At 46.3% G+C, this 14,474-nt stretch overlaps 1 protein-coding gene across 4 annotated transcripts; it reads right to left on the reverse strand.

Annotated features, from left to right (window-relative positions):
- Positions 1-1,541: 1,541 nt before the first annotated feature.
- On the reverse strand, positions 1,542-14,224 carry LOC121988922. Of its 4 annotated transcripts, none has more exons than XR_006114133.1 (4): positions 13,860-14,224; positions 13,409-13,595; positions 2,119-2,338; positions 1,542-2,008 (listed from the first exon to the last, which is right to left on the reverse strand). XR_006114133.1 is itself a non-coding variant. In XM_042542654.1 (3 exons), exons 1-3 carry the CDS (start codon positions 13,941-13,943, stop codon positions 1,977-1,979), a joined length of 336 nt encoding a protein of 111 aa, XP_042398588.1. In that variant the 5' UTR covers positions 13,944-14,224; the 3' UTR covers positions 1,542-1,976. The 4 variants fall into 4 exon arrangements, 1 of the variants encoding a protein (XP_042398588.1); XR_006114131.1 differs by having other exon boundaries at positions 2,119-2,393; XR_006114132.1 differs by lacking the exon at positions 13,409-13,595 and having other exon boundaries at positions 2,119-2,393.
- Positions 14,225-14,474: the final 250 nt, after the last annotated feature.

Consider the following 14,474-nt stretch of genomic DNA (forward strand, 5'->3'; position numbering starts at 1 on the left):
GTTGTGTTGATTGATGCAATGATAAGGAGGTTCGTTGAGCACCAAAAGAGTGGCTACTGCTAATTTCTTGGAGAGATCGACTCCGACCTTCATTGACCTCTGGTAGAGAGGTAAGTAGGGACAATCTAGAAGCAAACAACTAGTTGTCGTAGGAGAAGTTGGCAATATATAAGAACTTTGAAGGGGAATGCAAAGGAAAATAAGGTTCAATTTGCTCTGTTTACACCCCTTAAGCTGGGTTGTTTGATAGATCTAAGTAAGTTGGTTGGCCCTATTGGGTAAGTAGGTGAGTTGAGCAAGGTGAATTGATGGGGCTTGGCTTGGTAGGTGATCCAAGCTGAGTGAGGTAAATGCATAATGCATTAGATGATTCAAGTTGGTTGGAGTGGACTAATTCGTTTGAGCAAACGAGTAGTTCAGTGCGTGAGATCCACGGCACCCCCTGTGAGTAGTTCAATGCGTCACTGCAGTGGTAAACGGCAGGGCATTCTCCCCCGTGCAACTAGAGAATTCGATTCCCACACCATGGTATTCTACTTCATGTGAAGAGTCAACTATGGTTTTTAAATTTATCGATCGGTGGAAAATTTTTATAAGGTCAAATTAATCATTTTTAAAATTAGTCTGATCAAGAGTTAGATATTAGATTATTAAAAAAAAAAAAAATCAAAACTCTTTTAACGATCAGATCATGAGAGTAAAAAGACCGGCAGATGATTATAAAGAATAGTGGGTTAAAAAGGATTTATTAATTATGGTGAAAGATTTATGAATGACTTGGAGGAAATTATTTTTCTTCAAAATATTCATTTTTCTATTAACCAGTACATTTTTTTGTGTTAAGTTTACGCATGACAAAAAATTTAAAAGAAAAATATTTTAGGGGAAACAATGAAGCAGTGACTAAAGAAAACTAAAATGTAAAATAGAAAAGAAAGATAAAAAAATTGAAAATCATTGCTTGACTAAAATAATGACCATTGAATATATAATTTTAATTTAAAATGATTTACCTATGTTTTACTTGACTAACGATGTTTATGAGACTTGTAAATTAATCACGAAAGATATACATGCAATATTAAATTTTGTGAGAATAAATATACTATTTTATTATTCCAAAAGGACAAAATGCATTTGCTTTTGTTAATAACTATACAAATCTTAAGGCAACAAACGCTACATGTCTGTAAAAAGCCGACGGGCAGAAAGAAAGTTGGAGAAATATTTTTTTTCATTAAAAAAAATATTAAATCAGATAACATCTGCTCCACCGAAAATTCTCATCATCCATCAATTAAATTTCTCATCAGCGATCAGATAAATTAAAAAATACTCGTGATGAACGATTCAAAAGCTTAGTAGGAGAAAATTTTCTGTAGCTAGGGATCAGTGCTAGCTTAGATAAACCATGAGTATTTGACGGTATTCCGCTGCACCATAAACTCAGGAAAAAAAGACAAAGGGGAAAAGAATGAGTAGACCATATTGCCCACTCAGCTATTATTAATTGAACCGGACTGAGTGAGTTCATTGTGCAGTAGAAGGAAGAAATAATTAAATAGGAAAACCATCTCTGATTTAATAATAATAACAAAGAAGAGTTCGGTTACATGCACACAGATTAAGTTTCTGGTGCAGGAGAAGAAACAGCTAAAAAAGGTTATCAGTTTTGGGCGGCCAAGCATCCACAGTCATCTTCCAGTTAAGCCTTCGTGTAAAGCCAATTACTTTAAGCATGCAATCCTGTTCCTCCTTTTTAAAAGCTCTTTTTGTGGGCTTCATCGAACCTTCTTTGGTAATTGCAATGCCTTCAAATCTCCATCAGCAAGTGGAAAATTAGGTTGTCCAGGAAGTGAGAGGGATCCACAAGTGTTGTTTGTTTTCAGTTGCAAGTTATATCAAGCAAATGGAGGGACTGCCGACAAGTCCTTCATTTCATCGGTTCCTTTCCATCACTTCTAGTGTTGAATCCACTAGCTATTCTCTGTCACTTTTTCCCCAAGGCCTAAACAAAAGAATATTAAATAATTTGATCTGCATTCTTCGTCCACCGCTAGCTTAGATTTAAAAGAGTAGTGTGGAGGTTTGGCGTCTTCTTTTCAAGACATTTATTACCAGATTTTGGTTGCGGCTTTTGTTCCGCATGGAGCTTTGCATCCACCTGCCAAGTCCTTAGAGTTATGGTGTCGCGGCAGGACATCCAGATTATCATCCAGATATCCACGATTCGATCTTCAACTATGATGTATTTGTAGAAATTTTTCCTCAAAATGGGCCGCACAATCAACAGATGATGAGCTCTGGGCCGCCCGCCGTACACGCTTTCCGATTTACCCTAATAACAGATGAAAAATTCCATAGGACTTGACTGGTTACTAGTCAATGAGGACCTGCCAAGTCTTATAAAGCCATTAGAGTTGCACAGGAGTTTGCAGACATGAATAGGCAATTTAACACATGCAAGAGAGCAGCTACTTCAAAATAAAATAATTGATTATCATACATGAGGATAAACTAGGAAATCAGAGCGTGCATGACAGTAGTTTTTGCAGTTCGACTGTAGACATTGTTAGGTAATTAAACACGTCTTACTAACAGAGTGTGCTTACTGCGTATATATTGTTCGAAGAATGCTCAAGTCCCAGAAAAATGACTTATAGAGAATTATAAGGCCTCTTCTCTAACATCTGATAACATCAAGGATAATTCATAGTTTGTTGCAAATATCTCAGAATATTTTGATATATTTCTAACGGTCTTATCTAGATTATATATTGATACTTGCAAACTAGCCCAATGACAAAACATATGATAGAGTGATTGCAGATTGGAGCACACATAAGACTCTTTATAGCATTTAAATATGATGCATAGACATTTTCTTTCTTCTTGTTAATTCTCTTGAGATAGAACCAAAAGTTTCATTGAACTTATCCCTTTTAGTTTTTAATCCTAATGAATTTGCTTCACTCATATTGATCCTCTCCGAAAACTCAGGGAAGTGGATACTGGGGGCATGGTGCTCTTGTTGACCTCTGATAGACTCCGCGCCTACCTGCAACACAAGCAGCGTCAGTGTCGAGCTAGGGAAGGGATCCCCGGCAATGACCCTCCGATGCTCAAGTCAGCCTCCGACGAAGCAAGAAGCAATGAAAAACTGTAGAGCAACTGTAGAGATCGCGAGAAGAGCATACCTCCGCCAATGCCTAGACCCCCCTTTATATAAGGTTCCTGTAACGTGTGGGCGCGCTTCTTAAAACAAACACGTCATCCCAAGCTTTCCGTGAATAGTCATGTCAGTAAAGTGTCCCTGACACAATACCTTAACAAGCCAAGCATATCTCTGAAGTGGCAGTGGAAGCTTCCGCCGTACGATCTTCTGTTTGACCATGTCGTTCGTCGGCGGCACTAACTCCCAAAAGGATGTTGAAGGATATCCCTTGGTGTATCCCTTGGTGTTTGTTGCTCAGCCGAACGGGATGACCCCTCGGCTGAGAGTTCCTTGCCTCCATGTCGTCCGTTGTTGGGCCGAGCGGAATGACCACTCGCCTTGAATCTCCGTTGTCTAGCTGATGAGTCTACTACTTGGCCGAGCGGGATAACCGTTCGACCGATACTTCCATTGTCGGGTTGCTATGCATGCACCTTGGCCGAGCGGGGTAGCCGCTTGACTATATTAGCATTGTTCGTGCGTGGTCTGCTCGACCATGACTCTACTCTGCTGATCTGAGTATTGATGTAAGGTCGAGCAGGTAGCCGCTCGGTTTGCTTCTGCAAAGATTTGGCGTTCGTTCCTGTCTTGAGCATCTTAACTCAACCGATGACCGAGCTAGTGATGATGTCGGATCGGGCCTTTCATATCTTGGCCGGGCGAACCACTCGCCTGCCCGACTTGTGATAGGGGCGTTGACCGCCTTGACTCTGACATCCATTACGACGAAGACCTTTCCCAAGGTGTGCCCCTCCTTATCACCGCGCATCACATGCCTCCTCTTCAAGTCTAGACGAAGAAGGTCAAGGTCAGACTGACTGGACTATTGCGTGAGCAGATTCCGCCCCGATCAATCTTCCTTTTCATACGGCCCGATCAAGCTAAGCCTGACCCTTGCCGATCGGCCTTTTGAAGTGAATGTTGGGTCATGAGTATTCTCCTTCGATCCGGTCAGGCGATCAAAGGGCTACACTTGTAGACTTTTTCGTCCGTCTATCCCAGGCAAACGTCGGTTGGCCTGACGTCACCCTGATTCCTCGAGAAGCGTACAAATCCCTTTCCATTAAGGCGGAGCAGGTTCCCATGCTGACCTTAATTGCCGACCCGTGGTAGCACGCCACGTGTCACGCCTGCAACCGCCACACGCCTGACGTGACTGATATTGATGACGACGTTTGGCGGTTTAAATTCAATGGTCGGATCTTCGCATAGGTTTTCGCGACCTAGATCGGACGACTACGGTCGGCCGAGCACGGGGTATATGAGCCCGCCGCCTCACCGCCCTCTCCACCTTCGTGCTCCTGCGTTTGTGCTCTCCGCCAGCAATCTTGTGTGTGTTCTCCGGCGATCCGCTCTTCCTCCGACGACCTTCTGTGCGTCGTCGACCATCTCTCCTTTCCTGCTCCGACGATCCTCGCCCCGTAAGCTTCCTTCCCTCATTCGCTTTCTGTTTCCGGCCTCTCCTTGTTCTTGGTATCCTCCCAGTGATCTTTTCGCTCTTTTGTTCGCATTTCTTCCGCTGTTTTTGCTTTCTATCGGAATGGCAAACTCCTCGCAACCGTCAATCGCCGTTCCCAGGCTCTAGTACACCACCATAGAGTCCCGGTTCGATGCAGGCGACGCGGAGGCTCTGAGAAATACCTTTGAGCTCCCTCCCGAGTACGAGATTGTCTTACCCTCTCCGTCCGATCGACCCAATAATCCTCCAGCCGGCACCATTTGTCTGTTCAGAGACCACTTTGTCGTCGGCCTGCGATTCCCCATCCATCCTTTTATCATCTTTGTTTGTAAATACTTCTGCATTTCTCTCCCCCAACTCGTACCGATCTCTTTCTGTCTGCTGTGCGGCGTCACTGTCTTGTTCCGGCTACACGGCATCCCCCTCACTCCTCGGGCCTTCCATTACTTCTATTACCCTAAGCAATCTGAGTCAGAGACCTTCCTTTTCCAATCTCGGGTCGACCTAGTTTTCTTTGACAAAATGCCGACCTCTAATAAACACTGGAAAGAATACTTCTTTTTCCTGCGTCTTCCCAAGCGGCCAGAGTTCACGACCCGTTGGCAACTAGAAGTAGCGCCTCAGCCCGACCTGAAGCGATATAAGAGCCGCTCAGACTATCTACATGCGGCTTCCATGTTGGCCGACCAGAAATACCACATTCACAAGCTATTGCTGGAGGGTGTATTGTACATTTTTGGCCTGAGTCCGATCCGCACCGGGCTGCCGACCAGCCTAGGTATGTAACCACTTTATCTTTTCCCTTTGATGCTAACTCTGATCTTTCTTTTTCTTCTGCAGCCGGAGTTATAATGCGAGAGCGGATGGCCGACAAATTGAAGCTCTTGGACGCCACGATCGAGGCGATGGCTGCCGAAGAGCTAGCGAGCCGAGGTCGGCCACCAATCGACTCTCATGAAGACCCACTCGGGCTAAGCGGGGAGACGCCCGCAGAAGTAGGCGAAGGTGCAGCCAGCCACGCGCCGAGCAAAGGGGATGCTCCGAGCTCACAGCTCCAGGCGGAGCGACGACCTGTAATCCCTGTTGAAGAACCTTCGGGGTCGGCCTCCTTCGACGTGCCTTTGACCAGGCACAAGAGGCGCCGAGCAAAGCCATCTCCGCGTTCTGCTGCCTCAGGGGCGTAACCAGTCGAGAGGGTCGAAACCTTGACTCTGACCACGCTTGTTGAAACTGTGGAGGCTTCTTCGTCCGACCGGACGCCTCCCATGGCCGAGCTGCCCTCAAGTGTCGTGGTTGCATCGCCCGTGACCTTCATATTGCCACCATCGAAGCCCGTAGCAGTCCAACGGCCCGGGATCTTACCGGCTTCTGGCACAGTGGCCTCCTCACACGGCTCCGAGAGGCCGACACTCTATCACGACGGTCCTCCACTTGCCAACGGAGGACTACAGCGAGCCGAGCGCTCAGTCCCGGACCCCCGAGCATCAGATCCTCATTCGGGGGTAGCTCGCCGAAGTCTGGTAGGACGCCCGGGCCCGCGCGATGATGCTCCCCCCGGGCGCCTTGGCCAACAGCCATACCCAAATGGCCATCGGGGTAAGTTTTTTATTGTAAGTTCCCGGTTTGCCTCCGTTCGATCCTAACCTTCTTTTGTTTACGTGCAGTATTAGGTGGAAAGCCTGGCCATGAGCCACAAGCTGACTTTATTTGGAGGATGAGTTAAGGAAACTCAAAATCTCGAGCGGCGCCTCTTCCCCCCAAGGGTCATCCCTCTCCGAGGTCGAGAAGCTGAAGGTCGATCTGGAGAAAAGCAACGAGCTCCTAGAGGCCGAGTGGAAAAAGTCTGCCGATCAAGAGGTAATGCTGGCCCAATACAAGAAACAAGTCGCCACCTTCGATAAGAAAATAGAGTCGATCACCGCCCGGAAGCAACAGGCCATCAATGACCTCGAGCTGAAGAACCAGGAGACCAGGAAGCTCACCCAGAAGCTCAAGGAGGCCAAAGACTTCCTGGTGACCGAGCGGAGCAGCCGCTCGGTCGAAAAAAATCCCTCCAGGATCAAATAGTCGTCGCCAAGGACGAGCTAGAGGGCTCCCGGGCGGCCCTATGCATCTACTAGGACGCCGAAGGTAGTAGGTTTGAAACCATGAAGCAGTCGTATCTCCGTTCGGACGCATTCTGCGATAGATTCACCGATTGGGCCCTTCGCCTTTTTGACTTGGCTATCGAAGGGACGATCGACAAGCTTCACGAGGGAGGCCACTTGTCGACCGTCCTGATAGGCAAAGTCATAAGTCGGGATAAGCTCACAACTGCTCTGTCTGACGACGTGCTGGATTACTTAGAGTGAGGTTGAGAGCTTGATCTTTGTAATTTTTCTTTTGTAAGCTTTTCCAAGTATCAATGCATGCTTCGCCGTTCGGCGTGACTTTTTCTTATTATTTTCGCATTCCGTTTTTCCTTTAACCACGTTGTAGCCTCATAATTCTTCCTTTCGGTCGTGCTCCGCACGCACGTCCCCTCGACTTGCCTTTCCTTTCAAGTCGTTGGGCCTGCAAGTATTCTAAGACGTTCTCCCGAGCGGGCCCTTCATTTGTCCTTTTGGGGGCTTTTGGGCAACCCTCATCTGCAATCAGTCGTTCGACCACCTGCGTAGTGTTGGGTCTATCGTCGGTGCTTGTCTAGTTGACCTGCGTTTAATCGTTGCCGCTCGACGATTTGTTGGGGCCTCGAGTTTAACGTCGTTGCTCGACGATTTGGTGAAGACTTGTGTTTAACATCGCCGCTCGACGATTTGGTGAAGACTCGTGTTTAAGGTCGCTGCTCGACCATTGCTGGAGACGAGGGTTTAAGGTCACCGCTCGACCGTTGGTGGAGACTCACATTTAAGGTCGCCGCTTGACCGTTGGTGGAGACTTGCGTTTAAGGTCGCCGCTCGACCATTGATGGAGACGAGAGTTTAAGGTCGTCGCTCGACCGTTAGTGGAGACTAGGGATGTAAATGAACCAAACCGCTCGTGAGCTATTCGAAGCTCGATTCGATAAAAGCTCGTTTAATGAGGCTCGTTAAGATAAACAAATCAAGCTCAAGCTTCACAATATTCGGCTCGTTAGCTCGTGAACATGTTCGTTAAACTCATAAATTAACTTTTAAATTAAAAAAATAATAATTTTAATATTGAATTTATAGATTTTACACTCTACTTATGCAAAACATAGACAAATATATTAAATTTATTTATTAGAATAAAATTATAAATTTTAACAAAAATATTATAATTTTTTAAAAATATTTAATTTAGTTTTTATTGAATATTTAAATTTATAATTTATATTTATTAAGCTCGTTTAGGCTTGATAAAAACTCGAATAAGCTCGTGAGCCATGAATATATTCGTTAAATAAAGCTCGAACTCGAGCTCGACTCGAATATAAACGAGTCAAACTCAAACATCCAAGAGTTCGGCTCAGCTCGGCTCGATTACACCCCTAGTGGAGACTCGCGTTTAAGGTCGTTGCTCGACCGTTGAGGGAGACGAGGGTTTAAGGTCGCTGCTCGATCGTTGGTAGAGACTCGCGTTTAGGGTCGTTGCTCGACAATTTATGGAGACGAGGATTTAAGGTCATCGCTCGACCGTTAGTGAAGACTCACGTTTAAGGTCGTCGCTCGACCGCTAGTGGAGACACGCGTTTAACGTCGCCACTCGACGGTTTGCATATATTTGCACTCGGGGTTAAGGTTGCCGTTCGACCTTTGGTGGAGACGAGGTTTTAATGACGCCGCTCGACCGTTGGTGGAGACACACTTAAAAGAAAGTTTTTCTTTTTTATTCAAACTTTTCCCTGCACTCGGCAAGTACACGATAGCTATAAAATATAGGATTCACTTGCGCACCTCATCCAGCCATGTAGGGTTGCAGATGGTTCGCACTCCAAGGCCTCGAGCTGCCTCCCCTCTCTGTCCTCCAAATAGTAGGCACCCGAACGAAGCTTTTGCACGACTTTGAACAGTCCCGTCCATGGTGCCTCGAGCTTGGCGACATCGCCGACCAGCTTTACTTTCTTCCAGACGAGGTCGCCGACCTGGAAGGATCTTGGGATCACTCGCCGATTATAATTCTGCCTCATACGTTGTCGGTAGGCTGTTAGCCGAACGACGGCTTTTGCCCGTGCTTCGTCCACCAAGTCGAGCTCCATTTGCCTCCGTTCGGCGTTCCCTTCATCATAGTGTTGCACCCAATCGGATTCTACTTCCATCTCCACTGGGACGACTGCTTCGCCGCCGTACACCAACAAAAATGGAGTTACGCCGGTTACCTCTTTCGGAGTCGTACGGAGAGCCTATAAGACACTAGGGAGTTCGTCGACCCAGCTGCCTCCTATGTGGTCGAGCCGAGCGCGCAAGACTCGGAGGATTTCCCGATTAGTGACTTCTGCTTGCCCGTTGCCCTGCGAATAGGCCACGGAAGTGAAGGCCTGCTGGATACCATATCCTTCGCACCACTCCCTGAGCCTCTGATCGACGAATTATCTTCCATTATCTGATACGAGTCGGCGAGGGATGCCGAATCGGCAGATGAAGTTCTGTCATACGAACTTCATGGCCATCTGCTCAGTTATCTTGGCTAGGGACTCAGCTTCGACCCATTTGGAAAAATAGTCCACCGCGACGAACAGGAACTTCAGCTGATCGATTGCAATAGGGAAAGACTCCACGATATCCATGCCCCATTGGTCGAACGGGCACGACACCGTTAACGCTTTCATTTTCTCAGTCGGTCGGTGCGGCATGTTGTGGTATTTCTCGCCCGGTTGGTGTCTCCGCCGGTCGGCCCTCCGACAATCATGTCTAACTCTCCCAGGGAAGCATTGTTTCTGTTTTCATCTTCCCGGGCGGAATGCCTATTTCGCCCGGCCAGGATCCTGGAGGGATCGGTTTCCTCCATCCGCTGGTGGGGTCGCTCAGGCTCCCTTCTATTTTCTTGTCATTCGGTCGAACGGCAACGATCCCACCGCTCGGGAGATGGGGAGTGGCGGCGATACCCTCTAGGAGTCGGTCGGCTAACAATTAGCGTCAATCCTCGGCAATCCCGCGTGTTGTGCGTCGTTGATTGGTGGAATGAACAGAACATAGACGTCCATATCTTGCCCTTCGACGCCTTGAGCCGGTCGGACGCCACATGCTATATGGCGTGCGCCCTGGTCTCTTGGTGCAGCCGTGCTCCCTCAGCTCTTGGCCCCTTAGGCGGCAGATGGCTGCTAGCCGGTCGACGCTCGGTCGGCGCCGAATGCTTGATCAGCGCCTCCTTTCGTCTGGCCACCCGAGCTTCTTCCACATTGATGTACTCATTGGCTTTTTTCAGCATATGGTCCCGGGGCGACTTCCTGATGAGTGATCGGAAGAAGTCCCCTTCGGCGAACCCCTGGTGAAGGCATTCATCATGGTCTCGAACGAGACCGAGAGAATATCCATGGCCACCTGGTTGAAGCACTGGATGTACACTCGGAGCGCTTCCTTGGGCCCTTGTTTCAAGGCGAAGAGGTTGACACTCGTCTTCTTGTAGCGCCGGCTACTGGCGAAGTGGTGTTGGAAGGCGGCCTAAAAGTCTCTGAAACTTCGTATCGAGTCGTCCGGAAGCCTTCTGAACCATCACTGCACCGATCCGGAGAGAGTCATGAGAAAGACTCTACACTTTACTCCGTCCATGTATTGGTGCAGCGTAACCTCATTGTCAAACCGATCCAAATGATTATCTGTATCGATCGTCCCGTAATACGTCCCGATCGCCAGCAGGGTGTAGTGTCGAGGCAGAGGGTCTTGTAAGATCTCCTCTGAGAACTATCTATTGATCCGTTCGGGAGACGCGGTGCTTCGGGGTGCTTTTCCTTTCCGCGCATCCCGAACGGGTGCCTCGTCCGATAATGACCCCCGCTCCTGATGCGCTTGAGCTATCTCCGAGGGGGTTTGGAACAGGGCCCGATGGAAAGGGATTGGCGCGGGCGGCACCTCCCCTTCGGTGCCAATCGGCCTGCGATTCTGCCCCCATACGGAGAGTTGCTCCGCTCGTCAATCGACCGCCGAGGTCGCTGGTTGCGGTGCTAGCCGATCGACGATCGCTTGCTGTTGTTGCTGCTCCATTATTTTTGTTGCTCGTGCTTGCACGAGCATCTCCAACTCCTCTTGCATAAGCGCCACGGTGGTTAGCCATCTAGCATCATCCATTTCCTCAGCTCGGATTCATGTGACGTTCGCATAGATGGCGCCAAATATTCCGAAAAGTCGGGGAAGTGGATGCTGGGGACGTGGCGCTCCTACTGACCTCTGATGGACTCCGCGCCTGCCTGCAACACAAGCAGCGTCAGTGCCGAGCCAGGGAAGGGATCCTCAACGATGACCCTCCGACGCTCAAGTCAGCCTCTGACGAAGCAAGAAGCAATGAAAAACTGTAGAGCAACTGTAGAGATCACGAGAAGAGCATACCTCCGCCGATGCCTGGACCCCCTTTTATATAGGGCTCTTGTAGCGTGTGTGCATGCTTCTTAAAACGGGCACGCCATCCCAAGCTTTCCGTGAATAGTTATGTTAGTAAAGTGTCCCTGACACAATACCTTAACGAGCCGAGCATATCTCTGAAGTGACAGTGGAAGCTTCCGCCATACAATTTTCTGTCTAACCATGCTGCCCATCGGTGACACTAACTCCCAAAAGGATGTTGAAGGATATCCCTTGGTGTTTGTCGCTCAGCCGAACAGGATGGCCGCTCAACTGAGAGTTCCCTGCCTCTATGTCGTCCGTTGCTTGGCCGAGCAGGATGCCCGCTCGGCTTGAATCTCCGTTGTCTAGCTGATGAGTCTACTACTTGGTCGAGCAGGATAATCGTTCGGCCGATACTTCCATTGTCGGGTTGCTATGCGTGCACCTTGGCCGAGCGGGGTAGCCGCTCGGCTATATTAGCATTGTTTGTGCGTGGTCTGCTCGGTCATGACTCTACTCTGTTGATCTGAGTATTAATGTAAGGCCGAGCGGGGTAGCCGCTCGACTTGCTTCTGCAGACACTTGGCGTTCGTTCATGTCTTGAGCGTCTTAACTCAGCCGATGGCAGAGCTAGTGATGATGTCGGATCGGGTCTTTCATATCTTGGCCGGGCGAACCACTCGCCTGCTCGGTCTGTGATAGGGGCGTTGACCGCCTTGACTCTGACCTCCATTACGACGAAGATCTTTCTCAAGGTGAGCCCCTTCTTATCACTGCATCACATATCTTTCATGTCAAAATTCATTGACAATTATTCTTTGGTGGTCATTTAAAATTCATTGTCATTCCTAGCTATTAAATATCATAAATATAGAGATATAAGTGTATTTTTGTCACCCAATTTCTTAATATGACCGAATAGTCCTTATGAATCATCTTGAAGTATAGTTCAAGTTGCTTTATGAAATTTTAGGTACAGAAATCTGGATGATTGTTAAGTGATATATTGACTTTTGGAGCTTGCAAACTTTGGGCTAGTGGCCTTTGACAGTGTAACTTACTATTTTTCCATGTAAGTTTCCTAATCCAACTCTCCATTTAAGAAAGTTATTTTTTACATCCCTTGATGCAATTGTAAATATAAATAAGACATTATAACCATAATCAAGTGAATACAGGTAAATATGATTATAGGTGAAAAGGTATTTTCCATAGCTAAATCCTCATTTGGTATGGCTTCTCACTACTAAACGAGTATTGTATTTGTTATTTTTATTCTGAGAATTCATTTATTCCTATTTGTTGTGTCCCATCTTTAAATCAATAAGTTCTAACTTGATTTATTCTCACATACTTCATCTCTTCTTCTGATGTGATTTTTTTGCTTTTCCTTGGGAAGACACTCAAGTGCCTCTTTGATAATTTTTAGGTTCATCATTAGCTTGAGAATAACCATGTAAAGCTCATTTTCAATTATAAAATGCTTTCAAGGAGTTTTTAATGAAAGCTACTTCTCAATTAAGGATTCCTTCTTTCACCAATCAAATTGGCTCAAATTAATCATTTATTTTCCCACTGAATTGAGATGGTGGAAGTGAACCTTATACATTCCCACTATCAAAAATAGACTTTGATACACTTTCACTACTATCAACAATCATTTGACTTGTATTACTTTCTCTTTGCTTGTCTATCCCATAATGATTACCTTTGTCTAAATTAACTCTTTCAGGGAATTGATCTTCAAGGAAAGGAGAGTGTATCTTAGGACTTAATCTCTTCTTTGAGTTTTCAAAGTATTGTATAAAGATACATTTTTTCCCCTGTATTCCCTAATTTTACCAAGTTATCAAAAGTTTCATGAGTATAAGCTCGAAACTTCTAAGGATGTGAATCTACTTAAAATTAGGCTTTCTTACTTGCCCATAACTTATAAGGCATGGTGGGGTATTGACATAGAAAGTACTCAGTTAAGTATGTATGTGGCTGTCGACAAAGCATCTCCTTAATATTATATTGGTATATTAGCACGTGTCATCATAAACTTAACTACGTCTAGCAAGGTTTTATTCCTTTGCACAATGGCACTATTTTATTATGGAGTTTTATGAATTACATTGAAGGCTACCTTTTTCAATAAAAGGTTTCTTGAATTGTCATGGAGAGTGATAGAACGCAGACAATCAAGATAGAAGGTGAAAAATAGGGGGGAAATTCCACCACCAATTGAACTAGAGAGAGCAGAGAAGAGGGGCTTACTCTACACTGAGGAGGTTGAATAGTGAGCATTTAATTCACTAAGTATATCGGCTTGGAATATATCTTCTATGCAGATCTAGGAAGCCAAATAGACATGAGAAATTTGTTGAAACTGCTAGCATGCCGGAGAGGCACTGATGAATTGAGATTTGAGAGGCCCTCGCCTTCAAAGAGTGGAGAGTGAGGTCTGTTGGGAGAACAAAAGGCATGCAGGTGAAGGTTCTGACCAAATCGCATCATAAATAATCGAAGTGAAATCAAATTAAATATATAAGAAATATTGATCTCCTGTTTTTGGTTGAGACTAGCAACAAATATAAAAAAGGAGAATTCTTCTTATATGACGTGAGACAATACTAGTTTAGAGCAAGAGTGAAAAGATTAAACATCTCTTTCAATAATGTTATTATACGGATTTAGACTAAACCTATAAGGAAAAATCGCTCCATACCTTCCATGTTGGAGAGAACCCTAAGAAGCGACCGAAAGTCCTGATGAACCCCGGCATCATGAGCTTCTGTTCCACTCTCGCCATTCTTCCCAGCGAACGATCTGTGCCGTCCTACAGCAACATGAACTGGAATCCGATCCCCAGCTCCAGACGAAACAGCCGTAGACACAAGACCTCTCCAGTAACCGGAATCCTCCAGCATTTCTCGCGAGAACTCTGCCAGCGGGTACGGTTTAGGAATGCAACTAGGAAACGGGATGGGATCGAACCAGAGCGCGGATTTGCTTCCGGCTTCCCGACTTCGCTTTTGTTCTTGATCAGAGCTCACTTTCGCTTGGCAAGGCAGTCTTTCGTAACGTGGTATGACCAGTTTAGGTTTCGTTCAATTGTTTTGAATGACACTTGTGTCTTGCCCAACAAGATCATACTTTTATTTGGGCCACATATGGGCTGTTCAATGCTGCATTAATGGAGCGGATCGACCATGAGGCCTTCGACCGGATTGGTTTGTAGTTCTACCACTACGAAAAACAATCATGGAATGAAAAATTTGAACATTGTTTTTTAATTAGGAATCTGATTTATGCCTATTAATCTTGGGATCAACAATCCGGT

This window comes from Zingiber officinale, chromosome 6B (genome assembly GCF_018446385.1).
Source record: "Zingiber officinale cultivar Zhangliang chromosome 6B, Zo_v1.1, whole genome shotgun sequence".
Lineage (NCBI taxonomy): Eukaryota > Viridiplantae > Streptophyta > Magnoliopsida > Zingiberales > Zingiberaceae > Zingiber > Zingiber officinale.

What these genes read in the sequence shown, in the direction of transcription:
- LOC121988922 (XM_042542654.1), bottom strand. Translation starts at nt 13,943, where the DNA reads ATGGCGAGAGTGGAACAGAAGCTCATGATGCCGGGGTTCATCAGGACT. An exon ending in GGTTCTCTCCAACATGGAAG is followed by an intron (nt 2,339 to 13,859) that starts GTATGGAGCGAT and finishes ATCTGTTATTAG; the next exon opens with GGTAAATCGGAAAGCGTGTA. An exon ending in AAAGCCGCAACCAAAATCTG is followed by an intron (nt 2,009 to 2,118) that starts GTAATAAATGTC and finishes TCTTTTGTTTAG; the next exon opens with GCCTTGGGGAAAAAGTGACA.